The sequence below is a fragment of the Cheilinus undulatus genome, linkage group 6 (genome assembly GCF_018320785.1).
Source record: "Cheilinus undulatus linkage group 6, ASM1832078v1, whole genome shotgun sequence".
Lineage (NCBI taxonomy): Eukaryota > Metazoa > Chordata > Actinopteri > Labriformes > Labridae > Cheilinus > Cheilinus undulatus.
Window position 1 is genome coordinate 38,785,135 of NC_054870.1, and position 17,905 is coordinate 38,803,039.

Here is a 17,905-nt window from a genome sequence, read left to right on the forward strand (position 1 = left end):
ATTAAAAAGTATTTCTGATTTCCTTGCAGTACTCGTTGACTGTAAAGACACAAGTCTATCACCTGTCACTTGAACGCAGTTACTGAACCAGCAACTAATTAGCTTAGATTAAGCTGAGGCCAGACAACATTTTTTATGGATGCTATATCGCAAAGTTTCAGGACTAGGACACACCTCAACCACGCCTCTTCCTGCATTTCTATAAATTCAAACCTCTCCATCCCAGGGAGCCACGGCGGATTCCCTAAGATTCCCCAAACCATTGCCAGCAAACGTCACTGCTCAAAAGAATCATTCAAAAATCATCAATAAGCAACTGACAAATCGCATCCTATAGATGGTGTGGTTTTTGCTAGTGTAAGCATGGTTATGGCCTAATACAATAATACAATATTCAACTTGTGTGGTAGATCAGAGAGAACAACAGTCAAGGCCACATCTTGGACACTTCCCAACCTCCTGACAGAAGGTCTAGCATGTTTGATTTTTCTTTCTTGCCTTCTACAATATCTTCCACCATCTCAGTGAAATTGAACATTGAACGCACGGAGCGCTCTAAATATGCAAAATGTTAAACTAAATGGTGAAACAAAGAAGAATAATGTTTGTGCAAGGAGATGGAACAATGAGACAGAGAAGTTTGTCAAGCATTTCTGCCTTTATGACGTGTCCTTGAGAGACTAATTAGTCAGACTGAAGACAGAGAAACCTTGGCAAGAAATAGCAACCTGGTGAGTAGCTGCCATCAGCATAAGCAACAAGTTAGTGCAACATTCATCTTCATGTTTGGACAAACAAGCAAAGTGAAGTAATGTTTGTTTACAGTCTTCTATCTGAGTGTTGTCTAGCCTTACCTCCTCTTCTTTCCAACATCATCATGAGTCCGTATAGTCTGTCATGTCTGTTGGTCAAGTCACAACACAAATTTACTGTTCTGTGATTGCGTAAAGAGATGCAGAGACCATTGAAACAGACAAAAAGATGTAGTCTGATCTCAGGTTTAGCATGAAGACTAAATACAGGAAAATTACACCAGCCCTTGCTTTGTTCAAAATGAGCAAAGTGCAGGTCATGCCTTCTGTTTTTTGTTTGTTATTTTTACAGCTTAATAGGTAATATTTAATATCTATGCTTTGTTTATTTCAAAAAGCATGTATGCTTTTTTCATCAAAAAATGCATTTATCTCAATGCAGATAAAACTAAACTCATGTTCTTTACATCCTCAAGAGCAGCTAAAAGAAAATTGGCTGGGAAAAAAAAATTGTTACAAAGGACAGTCAAGAAACTGAGTTGGTTTCTTCCTTTAAATATCTAGGGTTTTTGCTCGATGAAAACTTGTCTTTTAAGGAGCACATTCAGTATGTTGCTAAAAAGCTGAAGGTTTTACTTGGTTCTTACTACAGAAAGAAGTCCTGTTTCTCTTTTATGGTCAAAAAGAGACTTGTTGAGTCTACCTTTTTACCTGTTCTTGACTATGGTGATGTCTTGTACATGAACGCTTCTGCTTTGAGTCTGCATGTTGGACAGTGTGCATCATGGAGCTCTGAGATTACCACAAACCGTGGATTTCTCACTCATCATTGTGTTTTATATTCTAAAGTCAACTGGACTTCCTTAAGCACATGTTGTCTTGGACATTGGCACGTTTTCATTTATAAAGCCATCTGAGGCAAAAATCCAGAGTACCTTTCCTCTCTGTTGATCTTGAAGGATGGATTGCATAACGCCTCATTTGACTTTGTGAGGTTTGTTGTTCCCAAAGTCTGAACTGAGCTGGGAAAAAAGGCTTTTAGGTTTTCTGCTCCCTTTGCATGAAACAATCTGCAGATTGAATTTAAATTGCAGAACCTTCTGTCTCTGAATGTTTTTAAATCTTTAGTGAAAACTCTTGAAACCAAATTTTCCGTATGCCACTGTTTTTGATTATGTATTCATTATTACTGTACCTCTTGTTTATTATGAACTGTGTTCGCTAGAGCGTGTTTGATTTTGAAACTGTATTGCTGCCATTTTTGGCCACGTCTCCCTTGAAAAGGGGATCTTTGATCTCAATGGGACTAACCTGGTTAAATAAATGTTAAATTAAAAAAAAATATATATATATATATATATTTTTTTTTTTAAATTAAAGGGGTTCACAATGAAGGATATGATAGTTTGCTTATATAATCATACAAAAGCTACTACATTTGGAATATTTTAGTTGTTTTTCAATTCAACTGGACGAAGGTGATCTTTAGAAGACAGCATCTAAAACAACCATTTACAACTATGGAGAGCTGGCGTTGTATTTAGCATCACATTCACACTGCAATTTTCTCACAAAAGATTTTACATGTACATGAGCACACAGCTCAAAATATGTGTGCATGAATCCCTTCATCCTAGTATCATCCCTGGAAAGGTTTCTGTTCATCCAAAACACATTCTGCCTTGTCACTGAGACTACAGGTCATTTTATCTGTCTGTTGATGTCAAAATTTGCACCAACTGAAAGTTCCTCACAGGAGCTTTATGTGCATATCTCCCACAATAATACTTATCTTACGAAAAAGACTGGCCTACTTTTCAAAATACATTTATATTATATTTCTCTGTGAAGTCAATGATGTAAGTATTGTTTGTGTTTTTGGGGACCACTACAAACAGAAAAATTAACACTATCCATCCAACAAAGACACACTGGCAGCATTTGTGCACACAGGTGGAGAGATGCATGGCTAACTCAGGCCTGCAGAGACTGTCCTGACACTAAGATGGGTCGCCCCTCAGAGACCCTCATACCCACTCTGCAATAGCTTCCTTCACATACTATATCGATGGGAGAGTTAAAGCACAATCAGCAGTGATATTACACCACAGCATGGGAATCTAAAAGTTAAAGTGGGGCTGTTTGTCTGAGAGCTGCAGGCGGAAGATAGCATCAGGGAGAGACAGGGAGGGAGAGTGAGAGAGAGGTAATGAGGTGAACAGAGGTGATTTGACTAGAGAGGGCTGTAGAGAAAGGGCAGTAGAGAGGGGACAGGGATCTCTTTATCATCATTGTGAGGCTGAAGAAAGGAGTGGGAGTAAAGAGGGACACAGGAGAAGTGGCTGGAGAAGGAAGATAAGGCCAAAAACACCTTTACTCAAAGTGTTTTTAAACAGCATGTCACTGCAGTTGTTGTTGTTGTTGTTCTCTGGATGTGTTTCTATTCACTTAACAACTGGATGAATGGCGTAACATGCCGCCCTTATGAACCTCAGTCAAAAGTCTGGTGTTTTGTAATTTAGTAACTTCATAGAGGTGAACTGTGCAGCAGGAGAGATTCATACTCACTTGTATGTTTTGACGTTATGCTGAGCAGCCTCTGGGAAACCAAGCATCCCACACACGACCCGGCTGCTGTTGAGACTCCAACCCAAGTCACAAACTTGCCTCCATCTCCCAGCATGCTTCACTTCCACCACACCCTCTGTGATCAGGCTCTTCTTCTTGGTAGCCATGAGGATTGGACGAAGGCGGACCTCCTCGATTTGCACCTTGCCTCGACCCTTAGAGGATGATACGCATAAAAACTGGTGTTATATGTTTTTCCAAGGATGAATTTATAAATATATCAGGAGTAATATACTGCTGTAGGGAGGTACAGTAGGGTTATCAGAAGTGGATTTTTAAAGTGTGATTCTGTCTGAGTAAAACCAAGCAATACTGATACCAGTTTAGATACCACAGAAACCAAAATACAAGTCCTGGACACCTAATACTTGGTCATTCTTGATTCTAATTACCAAAAATTTAGGACAACTCCTGCACATTAAACAAATTGGCCATATATGTTAACAAAGTATCGGTACACAGACATTACACTGCTTCCTCTATCACTCCCAAAAGCTTATGACTTGTTATAATTATATCTTTAAAGCTTTGTTGACTTTACCTGGTAGTGATGTCTTTGGTATCTGGGTATTTCATGTTGATGTCCGTTGCCATAATAGCCATATCCTGGATGCCTGCGGGTGGTTACGTGGCCTTGCCACTGAGGTGCGGGGCTGTAATTGGATCTGGTGATGGCAGTGTACCCTCTGCTAGCGGTCTCATCCAGCCTGCGCTCAGGGGTGCACACCACCCCCAAGTCTTCAGAGTGTTTACAGTCATTCACCCCCCAGCCATTGTGTTTGCAGTCCTTCAGGGACTTCTCTGAGCCATCACAGCGTACATTATCCATCCATATTGGGCCTTATGAAAAGATGAATGATTCAGTTATTGTGATATTCACTGTGATATTCAATAGACAAGCTGGGCAATGCATCTACAGCAGGGCCCAAATCAGTTCCTAAACACCTAACACTGGACTTTTACAAATACTCTGATTTAAGGCTGCACCTAAGCGGTGTGTTAAGCTGTAGATACATAGTATTTTACAAGGCAGGGCACTATAGATCCTACTCCTTGACTCCACTCAACCTTCTCTTTAATTTGGATTTAAAAGCAGCAGTAAAGAATGTCCATAAACCACTGCAAGTGTTGCACAACTCTGGCAAACCAATGCTGTCATTATTCTTAAACAAATGCCCTCTTTTGCCCCATATATTTGCTCTACAAGCCTGCCAGTCTCCAAGCCCACAACAAGATATCTTTATCACTTTATGATGTTAGTTATTTTGGATGTCTTAATTGGCAGACTTCATGAAGTCGTAGGCTTGGCTAGTTGTTAGGGAGGCACACAATCCACCATATTCTCAAATCAGCTGTTTTGCTCTCATGCCACACACAGGGTGGAAAGCTTTGCTGTTACAATGCTGACATATTTCAACTTTTTGAATATTTACTGAATGGAACACGACAGTCCAACATTATTTCAGCAGTGTAGGCTATTTACAGAGGTGGAAGAAATACATGACTATTGCACTCAAGTAAAATTACAGTTATTCTTGTTAAAATTTACTTAACTTAAAGTAAAAGTACTAGTCTATAAATTTACCCAAGTAAAAGTAAAAACGTAGTGTATTTAAGTAGGTAAGTAAAGTTTACTGTAAGTACTGAGTACTGAGTAGCTACTAAGGAGTTGTACAGTAAAATGTTTTTTCATGTTGGCAAGAAAACAAGAGAATCAATCTACAACTAGATTGTTCCAGTTAAGTAACACCTCTGTAGTTAAGTACAATACACAGCAAAATTAACAGTGTTAATTAAACTCATATAGAGTTACATTCAACATTTTAAAAGAGATTTTTTACAGTTTGACAGAGCAGTATCTCCTGAAAATCTGTGGTATGGTGGGTCTTCTCTGGCAAGAACAAAGTAAAGAGTCAACGTCATAGCAAGGCAATGCATACTGATGAGGAATATGCACTATGATCTCTAAGGACACCTAAAATCACAGGCGATAACTCTAACTCAGTGGATATCTTCATTCATGGTGCAAATGTGTCTCACATCAAAAACAACAACAATCCATCAAAAAATGACCACAAGAACCCCGGCACTGTAAAACAGGCAGCACCTAAACAAGACTAAACACTGCCCAAGGGCATGATGGGTAACTCTGCCAACACATCTCCCCAGATTTGAGATGGCAGTAGGCGAAGCTTATTTTCACTGACTCCTTACAGAGTCAAACTAAAACTGGTTGACACTGTCTATCTCTAACCTTGAAGAACATTTCACTCAGAACAGGTTAACCCCTTAAAGCCTAAAAATACAAATTATAGCCAGAAAATTATAATTTTTTGGAACCAAAATGTTTATTTCACTTTCTACTGAAATCCAAAAAAATCAAAATTTCCATAAAATTTAACATGTATATATATTTTGTATCTGATTTAATGCATTAGGTGTTTTTGGTAACTGATAATCCACTTGAGGGCATTTTTATCATGTTTCAGATTGTATTCAGAAGTTTTCTTTCAGTAATTTATGACCATATTGATTAGATAGAGGTATCATAAAAGTATGTATCAAATATGATACAACAGGCTTTAAGGGGTTAAAATCAACTCTGAAACTTTTTAAATCTTCGATATCCACACTCCAGATTTTGCTGTGACAACTGTTTTGGGATGTGATTTGGAATCATTCTCTCTATGTGCTACTGTATAGTCAACAGAGGTGTAAATGTACAAGAGCATTGTCCATCCATCTATCCATCTATTTCCTATACCACTTTTCCATTGGGGGCTGGAGCCTATCCAAGCTGTCATTGGGTAAGAGGCGGGGTGCTCTCTGGACTGGTTGCCAGTCAATTGCAGGGCTGACATATAGAGACAGAGCAAGAAGTAACATATAGCATGTAACATATAACGAATTTCCCTTCGGGGATAAATAAAGTTACTGTATTGTATTGTATTGTAAGAGGCACACTCAAGTTCACACCTACAGCTAATGAAGAGTCCAGATTCTACCTAACAAGCATGTCTTTGGTGGTTGGAGGGGGCCGGAGTACCCGGGGAGAACATATACAAACTCCGCACAGAAAGGAGTGACCCAGGAACCTTCTTGCTGTGAGTCAACAGCGCTACAAGAGTAGGCTATTGTACTCAAGAAAATGTACAGGTACTCTGGTTAAAACTTTCTTGTCTTGAGTAGAAGTTAAAGTACTGATTTTAAAATGAACTCAAAAACTACTCAATTACAGTAATTTGAGTAAATGTAATTACTGTCTACTAAATTCCCAACACGATTATGGTGTCAACTCTGTATGGCCAACACATAGTGACAAGAATGGTAGTTTTTTGGAGAATTTGGAGAATCAAACGTTGCATCTTGCCAATAAGAGAAAGATATTTTATACCTCATAATTGACTCTGTTGCTTTAATGGGACTTTTAAATGTGATACAATTTGAAAGCAAGAAAGGTTGGTGGGATTCCTATCAAGTAAGACTCGTCAAAAGTAAGCTAGCGGTGAAAAGCTAGGAAAGCTAAACTGAATGCAGCCCTCAAATATAAATATTAAGTTATTTCTTCTTTATTTCATGTGGGTTTACTGCTGTCAAAATATCAAGGCTTGTCACAGTTTGTGCAATCATTAACACCTTGTAAATCTGTCTAAAAGACAATTTCAACATTACAATTTTAGGTACAATTTCTGACAACCCAATATCACTCATTGTAATATGATACCGGAAGTGCTCTCACCCTGTCCCTCTCCATACTTGGCGCTGTGTGCCCACGTTAAACCACCCTGGAAGCCCAGCTCTCGGCACACCACGTTAGCAAGTTTGATATCCACTTCATCATCACAGACGGTCCCCCAGGTGTTGTTGTGCAGCACCTCCACGCGCCCTTCGTGTGGTTCACGTGCGTAGTTACTCGCCAAACGCACCTTGGCGGCTGGTGCGCGAGGCGTCCTGTGTTGAGCGGACGTGGTCCGCCGAGGTTCAGCGCGAGCGGGGGCGGCGAGGGAGAGCAGCAGGAGGAAGAGGAGGGAGCTCAAGCAGAAGGTGCGGGTCATCTTGACAGAGAGGAGGGGGCCTGCAGGTAAAGGCAGAAACAACTTATGACTCAGTAAAAGTTTTGTTAGATTGATTTAGCTTTTCTCATTTAGCGGTCATTAAAAACGACATGCTAATTTGGCTTTTATGACAAACTTCTACCAGAACTTTCAGGTCCACATTGGTACTTGAACTGCTGTGTTTTAACACTGAATATTGTATTCCTACAACACAAGGGAGCCAGAGCAGCCTGGTTAATAAACAGACCAACGGTGACATCCTCTGGACAAAAAGGTCCAGGTACTCATCTCAAGCCCGCCGGCATGCACCTCTCTGTTACTACAATTAACAATGCCGAGGCAATTAGCATTGCTTGCATAGCTCGCAATAAGACAGACAAAAATGTTTTATAGTGCTTCATTTGGTTTGATGATGTGCAGTGATGCAGCATCAATCTTGCAGTGATGCAATGGGAGCCAAAACACATAAAAATGAATAGTCATGTCAAACACAGGCATATAATTAGAGATACACAAGCACACTTTTGTATTGCAATTCACGTGAATTAACATTCCCCAAGGCTAACTAACCAGACGGCTGCACGAGGCTGGAGGTTAAAGTGACACAGCCGGGTAAACGCGCAGGAGACGAGACAACCACTGCAGGCCACAGGACAACACCGAGACCAAACACACTAAATCCATGTGATGATGTGATGATGAAATTATAAAGGAGCAAACCAGCGACAAGCAAATAGACTTTGAAGACCAGCCTGAGTGAATCATGGTGAGAAAATGTGGCATGTCTTGTGTAAAACTTTTTTATTGTCTGCCAGTTTCTTCACAAGAACTCAAATAAAAGAAAATATTCCTTGTTAACTTATATATTTAGCAGCTCAACTCCTGTAAATTTATCTCAAAAGAGCAAATCCCCAAATGACAGAGAGCATCTCAACCCTGGTAACACCTGTTACCCAAGTACTTGCATGCAGTTAGATTATAAATGTAATTTAACAAGAATAGCTTAGGTTAAATAAAACATCCCTTCCATAGAAAACAGATGAAATTATGAGGTTAGGTGAAAGTTCACTCACCTGGCAGGCAGCAAATGTTTGCAGTGGTGGACGTCACTGGTTAGGTGAGAGTGACTGAGTGAAGGAGTGTGTGTTCTAAATGCCCTCCTTAGTCAAACCTCCCTTATTCCCTCCTTCTCTCTACATCCCTGCCTCCCTCCCTCCCTACCGCACGTGCTCCCTCTCCCTCTGGGTATCTTTCTCACATATAGAAGTCTTGAGTTATGACACATGCTAGCATGTAAAGCATGTTTATTACACTACAAAAACTCAAATCTTAGCTGTATAATTTCTATTCAAAAATACCTTATTACACTTTCACTTGACAATTCCTGGTTAGCATCTTACTTCAAGATATAAAATGCCAAAGATCTGCTTTGCTTCTAATAAGACCAAAAATATCTGCTGGTGTACAAACAAATTTTACTAGATGAGATACTAAAATATGATGCACAATGTAAATAAGCAGACACATTTTTTCCAAGACAAGAAATATTTGCTTGCCTCGCTTGCAGATTATTATTATGCCAATTTCTTTTTTCTCTTTGAAACATACTCTTTGTGTGTCGGCGTCTTGGTTGTAGATCAGTAATTTAAAGCAGGTGTCACAAACGTGTAAATCCCAATCTACTGGTAGATTTTTGAGACATTTAAAGAAGATCTTTAACACTAGTCTAAATTTTGCAAGACAGTCTGGCTGCAGACTGTTATTCTCTGACAGCCACTTTCACAGACCGTTTATTTGAGACACCGTCTCTTAAATAAAATCAGATTCAATTTCCGGTTAGGGTAAAGGTTAAAGTCATGGTTAGGATACCAAAAGTTAGAAGTTAAATGCCTGACCTACAAAACCTGATTATAAGATGTGCATGAAAACATTCTAACACAGCAAACATAACTTACGTAGCTCTGTAGATAATGTAGATAAGTAGCCTACATATCTAAAGCTAAGCTCACAATGCATGACGTAAGCTACCTATGTAGCTAATGACGCTGTAGCTACGTTTACCTAAGCTAACTTATAGATAGTGGAGCTACATGGATAATATAGCTGATACTAAGATCACAAAGCAACTACGTAGGCTTCATAAAAATGCTATCTACGTAGCTATGTTACCTTTTGCTATGTTTGCTAAAGCTAACTTAGTTAGAGATAACAGAGCTACATAGATAACATAGCTAAAGCTAAGATCACAAAGCAGCTATGCAAGATTCGTAAATATGTGTTCTGTGTAGCTGTTTGCTAAAGCTCATGTTGCTAAAGCTAACTTAGTTATAGATAACAGAGCTACGTAGATAACGTAGCTAAAGCTAAGCTCTCAAAGCAGCTATGTAGATGAGTTATCCATGTCACTACGTTAGCTTTGTTGGTTAAGCTTACTCTGCTATATTGGCTTATATGGTAACATTAATTACAAAGGTAGCATAGCTATGTTAGCTGTAGCTAAATCTAACGAAGCTAAAGTGAGCCACCATTCATGTAACTACTTCTAACACACGTCTAAACATAATTTAATTCCAGATTAGACATCTGATGTTTTTCTTTGTCTCTCTTTGAAAATTACAGTACTTCAGTGAGTGTGAGAGAGCAAAATAGTGAGACAGTTGCACTACACTGTTCTACACTTGTACAGTTGTTTTTAAGTTTGAAAATTTCATCAGCTGTGCTTTGTACTAGCCTACATAACTTGTTGAATGCAAATTTTATTTTCATTATATTTTATTTCAAAAAAGGTTTCAATACATTCATTACCTGCAGAATTTCTTAACAAATAGATTTAAAACAAGACAAGAATTAGAAATAAAATCCTATGATTATGTGTTTCATTCCTTCCCATTTATCACTTTGATAGATCAAAGACAGTATGTAGGACAACTGTTTCAAAAGTTGAATGTAAAATTGAGAAGATCTTAAGATTTCAGTGAGGATTTTACTGGTAAAAACAATAACTAGAAATTAAAGGGATGGGATTAAATAAGTTTATTCCTCTTCCTACTTCTTTTTACCCATGTAAACTGAGATGCTTAAATGTTTTGCAGATGGAAGTTATTCTAGTTTTTCTTTTCTTATTTTCTTCATTTTTAAGTTGTCGTTCTACATATTCCAAATAAAGATATCAATCAAAACAGTATCTACTGGCTTAATCTGATAAAACTTAATTACGTCAGTTGAAAAGTGAATATGTCTTTATTTTTCTCTTTGAATTTGGTCAGGTAAATCAAGCTTTGTTGTAAATACAGGAGATGTTTAGTTAAAAAAGACTGGTAATCACAGATTAAAAGCTAAACACTAAAATTAAATAACAAGGGTTTTAGGTGCAGTTGTCTCCGAAAGACAAATGACATTGCAGTATTTACACAACTTCCTTTCTATCCTTTATCCCATTTTCAAGGGATTTCCTGTGATTGGACTTCTTAACACTTCTCCATACTGATAGGTTCACGACACTTTACACAACTTCACGCTCAGAGCGTTGCACAACTTCAGTGTGAACGTGCGTAAACTCAACCAACAGGAAGGACTCTGGTTCAGGAATAGTTTCAAACATCAAGTTCCAAGTGTCTTAAAGAAGCTCCCTATACCACAGGGTAGATATTTCCTTGTTGAGATGGCCGCAAACCACCAGCTCTAAAAAAAGGCCTGGCCTCACCGTAGCTCTGGGGAACGCAAGTGATGAGAATATTCTTTACCACCCCTGCTCAGGAGAAGGTTATATAGTCTAACCTGTTATCATGGTATGGAAAGCATGATGATTTAATTTACAGCGCAGATGTCAATGAAAAAAACTAGTGTAAAATTCAGCATGGGGTCACTTCAGTACTCGGTCCTGATCTGACTTGTCTCCTTCGCTTTTAGACATGTTTTAACGTGTTTATTTATGTTTTTGAAACATTTCAGGGGTGTTTGGAACAGAATTAGCAACATGGAAATTTTTGGCCCCAGGGTGTTGTGTTGATAAACTCTATTTCAGTTTTTTTTTTAAGCAAACCTCAGAAGGCACCTTTTTCAGGCAGCCAGGTTTATTCATAGACATGAAAAATTACAATCATGACAGGGGAGGTAGGAACTGAAACATCAACCGCGACCGTAAAAACACTAACTCGTATGCAGAGTTCCAGCCGGGTAAAGAAAAAAAAAAATCAGACGTTACACGTGTGTGTATTTGTGTGCACAAATGTTCACTTTGAAGCTGTAATTGAGAAGTTTGTGTGTGCCAGTGATGGTGCGACTGGGTGGCAGGATGGTGGTCCCTCCCTGACTGGTAAAACCGAGCAGGAAGAGCAGACCCCGTATTAGTGAGGCCAAATCAGAGGGATCTCCAAGGACGACAAGGAGAGGAGTGAGAGACGTAAAGAAGAAAAGGAAAAAAGGGTTAAAAAATTGAGCTAACATTTCTTTATGTGACATCCTTCCATCATTACCCATAATGCACTGTGGCGTATTACTTTATCAAACTAGACGACACAGGTGTCCAGGTGCTTGAGCGCCAATACTGAACAGCTCAGTGGGTTAGTGAGAGTGTGTTACAGATCTCTCAGAGGGCTCATGGGGTAAGAGTATCTTGAGTGCAGCAGCTCTCTTGCTCTCTCTCTCCTCAGCTCTCTAATTACGCAGACCGAGCTGGCTCTGCCCTTACCCACAATCTGTGGAGGCATGAAATAAATACATGCTCTCCAACAATAAACAAGTGCCTTTTCAAACGGCAGCACCTCCTCATGCTCACCCCCACCGCTGCTCTCTAGGCTTTCATAATGCTTTTACTTTTACTAGCATGTAGGCACGTACAGTGCGGAGGATATGTTGAACAAGAGGTAGCGCCGCATAGAGGTTCATTTTAGTGGATTTAGCTTCTGGGACATCTTTATTTCATCCTCAACTTGGGATCACTCTGTCTTAAAACAGTTTAATCAAGGTTAAAATGTGTTTTATAACCCCAAAAATCTGCTAGTTCGTGTTTCATTAGCTCCTACAGATTCATCTTTCTTGAGACATTTAAAATCCATGATATTTTTCTACTGTGGTTAAATCTGTCAAAAAAAAATGCATCTGAATCTCTCCTGCCTCACAGCTGCAGAAAGCAGGGACCCCTGGTTTGGCAGAGAGCATATTACCATGATTTGGTACCAGATTTAGGCAAGAGAATAAATGCTTGGACTTAAAGTAAAGACTAAAATGTGAGAAATTTTTATGGACTAAAACATGACTAAAACTAAAAGACATGTTATTAAAAGACTAAGACTAAAATTAAAAACCAATCTGGATGAAGGCATCCCAGGCTACAGGTAAGATATTCTCCAAGCCCCTGAGACTGTCCCAACATGATTGTCCCCCACCAGTAAATTGAGAAGAACAACAACTCCCCTCAGTGCAATCCCACCACTCAAATTATGCAAGAAAGTCTGGCTTTAGACTGTACATATCTCTCACAAGTACAATGTTTTAAAGTTTTTTTTATTGAACTTTATTCATAAACACAGTCTTACAGTGACATTGATGAAATAACTATATTGTAAACATTACGGACTAAACAACATTTCATAAACTAGAAAAGCACTCGGAGAGCGCAGACCTCCACCATTAGCCCTATCTCCCCATAGCAAAGAATCCTTTAAAAAATTCCTGGATCCAGACAGTGATCCGGATCACTCCTAAATTCAAATCAGTTCTTCCTCATGCCATTTCTGACATTTCCGGAAAATTTCATCAAAATCCGTCCATAACTTTTTGAGTTATGTTGCTAACAATCTAACAAACTAACTAACTAACTAACAAACCCTGCCCATCACATAACCTCCTTGGCGGAGGTAATAAAACAGAGAAAAAAATCTATTTTGGGATTAAATTATATTTATCCATTTCAGAAGTAGTTACACAAGCGATGGCTTGCTTTGTCTTCCTTAGCTTTAGTTAAACTAATTTGGCTATGCTAGCTACGTAATTTGTGTTGCTACACAAGTCAATGTCGCTAAATTAGCTTTAGCAAAGTAAGCTTTCGCAAACATAGCTAAAGATAAACATAGCTATGTAAATAACATAGATATAATATCTATGTAGCTTACATAGCCATTATGTGAGCTAAGCTACACTAGCTACGTAGCTTCATTAACTATGTTGCCTACATAGCTAATGAAGTTGTGTGAGCTACGCTTGCTATGTTAGAGTGTTTTCATGGAAGATGAGATTTTTTTCTGTAAACAGACTGTTGACTCTGTTTTATGAAACATTTCATATTTAGGTTTTGCAGGTCAGGTATTTTAATTTTTAACTTTTGGTATTAATAACCCTTAACTAAACCCTTATCCTTACTCTAAGAAGAAATTTAATCTAATTTCTTTTTGAAAGTTTGAGCATGTACTTCCGTTTTGACAGAGCCTGTGATTTGATGTACAGTGTGTGAGAGTGGCCGTCAAAGATGTAGGGTCTACAGCCAGACTCCTCTCAAATTATGCTATAATGTACCCAGTCCTGATCACATGTATTGAATTCATTAGTCTTTGAAAAACTACACTCCGAGCGGTATATTTATAAAAACTCATAAATACCATTTTCTGAAAATATATGTATATGACTTAAAAATGGAGAAAAGCTGTTAAAAAGTGGGGCTGCCAGCTTATTCCAATCCTCAAGCACACAGAGAAATAGTGCAGCAGTGGACAAGTGAAAGAAAGGGAGCACAACCTGCAATTATGCACCAAGGAAAAAGGAGCAAATACTTCAGTTTGTCATCTGTTTAAAGAAAAAATGCTTAACAGTGTAATGAGTGAAGAGCAGTGCTGCCTGCGGCCATCTTTTCCAGGTCTAAGGTTCTTTATTGGAACCTAAAAAGGTATATATATATATAAGTTGGAATTTGGACAGGGTTTTCAGCATTCCAGAGATTTAAAAAAAAAAAAAACAAATAACACTAATCACAAGTCAAGGCACAATCAGACAAAATACATTGAAAACCAATATTAACATGTTAAAATAAACATTGCTGATGTTTAAACTGAGTCAGTGCTTTTAAAGACATTTACTCTAAAATACTTATTCCGTTCAAGTTAGGTGCATTATTGTGTGCCAGTGTTGAGAAGTACTATAGCTGCAGGTACAAAACTGTTCGTGTAGTGTTTTGTGTCTCCCTTTAGGAACAGTTTAAACTCCTGAGTTTAAAGGTTGAGGACAGTAATGGAGAACAGAGTTGGCCTTACACTGCAGCTGTGAAGATCTGATAGGTTGAGTTGTGGTTCACATATAAGCCTGCTTGCCCACAATTCACAACTTGGTGAAGAACATTTTTGTTTGTGAAAGACAGGTGACCAAACATTGTTTATCATAAAGAATAGAAAGGCCTAATCTATTATATGCTCCCACGTTTTGCTCAATAAGGTCTCATTAGAAACAGATCTCTGTCATTGAAACAATTTTGAATTGTAGATTAAAATTAAATTATAAAAGCCATATTATTTTCAGGGGGAAAAAGGTTGGGTTTTAATCTGGCTCAGGCCCTAAAATACAATCAATGTGCCGAATCTAAGCGCTATCCAAGACCACCTCCATAAGCAGTCTGAGTGGTTGGATATCAACTTGTCACCTCACAATGAGGTGCATCCATGCCTAGCAGCATTAAGGATAACTGCTTGCTATCTGAATGCCCAAAACAGATGTTAATGCAAGGTATAATGGGGCCTTTTATTTGTTGTTTTAAATAAGATACAGATCGGATGTTTACTATTGCAACCTCAGTGGTTTTAGCAGGGTCTGAATGAATTTAATTTTGGCGTCACTCTTGGATGGCACTCATCACAGCTGTCTTTGGCAGGGCAGGTTACGGCCAGAGTCACACTCAATGAAAAGAAACAGCTGTGACAAAGGCAGCTGTGATAGAGGAACAGTAAGATTTTAGATCTATTATGTTTTATATAAGAATAACATGAGAGGTTGTATTGTAATAATTTCTGGTTCTAAGAAGGTTATGAGTTGTCCTTTTCCTGCTTGATCTGAAGTTTTAGGCAGCATTTCAATATGGCGGCTGTTGCATATGGGGTTCAAAAGCCCCCTTCAGTAATCAAATGGCTGATGTCACTCAGGCTTTTTCCAATATTATAGTAAGGATTAGCTGCTCGCAAAAAATGTTTTTCTCTGTGTAAGCTATGGTTTTGTTGAAGAATAAATGACTATTGATTAGGTCCTCTGACTGCCACACTGGTGAAACCCAGTGATGTCTTCAGGGTTTGTTAATCCAGGTACCAGAATCTGAACAACACAGATGGTGAGAGGGTGATTCAACTTTAACACTTGGACATACACTGGCAGTTTAAAAAAAAGATTCCTGAAGCATTAGCAAAAATATCTAGATTATAGTGACTATATAAATCAAGCTTTATACTTTTAAGCATGCAATTCTGCTTCTATTTTGCAGAACCCTCACACTTGCATTGAGTCCATGCATTCACAGCTGGCATCAGGGTTTAGTCCATCTCTGCTCAAAATGCTTGATTTTCCCACACAGTCCCAGCACAGCTAGTGGTGTCTTCATCCCCTGCTGGTCTGGGCGGATACAGATTCCCCCTGATGCAGCTTTCATGCTGGCCACACAAGTGTCTCCTGCAAGTGATGACAGTCACAAGATTTCCCCCTCACCAGTCTGGCCCACTTTGATTTACTTCTTCAGGGTTTTTGGCATCAGGAATTACTTAGGGGAAAGTCTTAGGTCCTGGGGATCATAAAAGATCAATGTCTAAGCACTGCATAGGCTGGTTCAGTCAGGGTCATAGAGTTGCAAATCATTCATGTACAACACTGCCGCCTAGTGGATGGCAAGAACAGCCAAGCATGCAGGATAACAGACTACATATCTTGAGACATTTTTTCCCTATTTTTTCTTATATACCAGTAGTTTTCAAGTGGGGCTTTTATCCCCCAGGGGGTCGTAGAAACTTGGAGGAAGGAGAAAAAAATGGATCAAGAATAGAATCTTCTTATAACATTATTTGTTAATAAAACATTGTATTTCTCATTTTTGACATTACTGGTAGTATTATACTTTGATTATGTGGAAGACATTAGTTATGATGCATTGTCCACAGTACAATACCCTGAATGAAATAAATGACTGAATAGCAAGATTGGGAATGCAATATTATAGACATGATATCTATATTGGCAGATATCAGCTGAAAAAAATAATTAAAAGTAAGGGCAGGTATAAAAATCCCTGATGATATTTACAACCAACATATTTGCTGTAAATGTTGGCCATTTGTAGGAATACGTTTCGGGAGTTTTAGGCAAAACCACAAGACCTAAATCTTTTTCTTTGTTCATTTTACGTACTCAAACTTTGAAGTGTTTTTTTAAGGCCTGACATTTCTTTCCTCATCCTTCAACTTTTCAATCTGTTTTAAGGATTGAAATTTTTGGTCTAAACTGCATTTAAGGTGCATTCATGTATGTATTCCCTCTTCTCTTTAGTCAGTTTTATTGTATTGTAACCTGGTGCTACAGTTAAAAAAAATCTACACTTATTACCCAAAGTAACAACAGATTTAAGAAACTTTCGCAAATGTATTAAAAATAAGAAACTGAAATATCACATTGACATTAGTATTCAGACTCTATGCAAAAAATGTTTCTGGTAAATTAGATTGATTGTACCTGATGAAAGAAGTTTGGCACAACCAGGACTCTTCCAAAAGCTGGTCGCCCTGCCAAACTGAGCAATACGGGGAGAAGGGCCTTAGTGAGAGAGGTGACCAAGTCTGACTGAGCTGCAGACATCCTGTATGGAGATAGGAAAAAGTTCCAGAAAGATGGTCCTCCACCAATCTGGGCTTATGGCAGAGTGACAAGACAGAAACCACTCCTCAGTGCAAAAGAATCTGAAAGCCCACTAGGCTTTCACATGGAATTTTTGCACGCACCAAGCAGACTTTCACCAAGGAAAGGTTTCTGTCTTGCCACTCTGTCATAAGTCAAGATTGGTGGAGGGCTATAGCGATGGTTGTCCTTCTGGAACTTTGTCCCAGATCCACGCAGGATCTCTGGAGTGACAATCAGACTCTTGGTCACCTCTCTAAGAACCTTCTCCTCCAATTGCTTCTTCCATTTGCAAATTATGGAGACAACTGTGCTCTTGGGAACCCTCAGTGCAGCAGAATGTTTTTGTAGCCTTTCCAGATCTGTGCCTCGCAACAATCCCGTCTCTAAGCTCTGCAGGCAGTTCCATTGACCTCATGGCTTGGTTTCTGCACTGATACGTATTGTCAGCTGTGAGGCCTACAGTAGAGAGGTGTGTGCCTTTCCAAATCATGTCCAGTCAGTTTAATTTACCACAGATGGACTCCAATCAAAGTGTAAAGACATCTCAGCAATGATCAAGAGAAATGGGAGGAACCTGAACAAAATTTCAAGTGTTTTTGCAAAGGGTCTAAATAC

General features: G+C 38.8%; 1 protein-coding gene across 1 annotated transcript in view; it reads right to left on the reverse strand.

Annotated features, from left to right (window-relative positions):
• loxl4 (lysyl oxidase-like 4) overlaps nt 1-7,435 on the reverse strand; it is a 45,366-nt gene extending 37,931 nt beyond the window's left edge. The window contains exons 1-3 of the mRNA XM_041788751.1: nt 7,120-7,435; nt 3,922-4,220; nt 3,321-3,535 (exon numbers count right to left, since the gene is read on the reverse strand). Of these exons, the coding sequence (XP_041644685.1) occupies nt 3,321-3,535; nt 3,922-4,220; nt 7,120-7,435 (830 nt within the window). The remainder of the gene's footprint in view (nt 1-3,320; nt 3,536-3,921; nt 4,221-7,119) is intronic.
• Nucleotides 7,436-17,905: the final 10,470 nt, after the last annotated feature.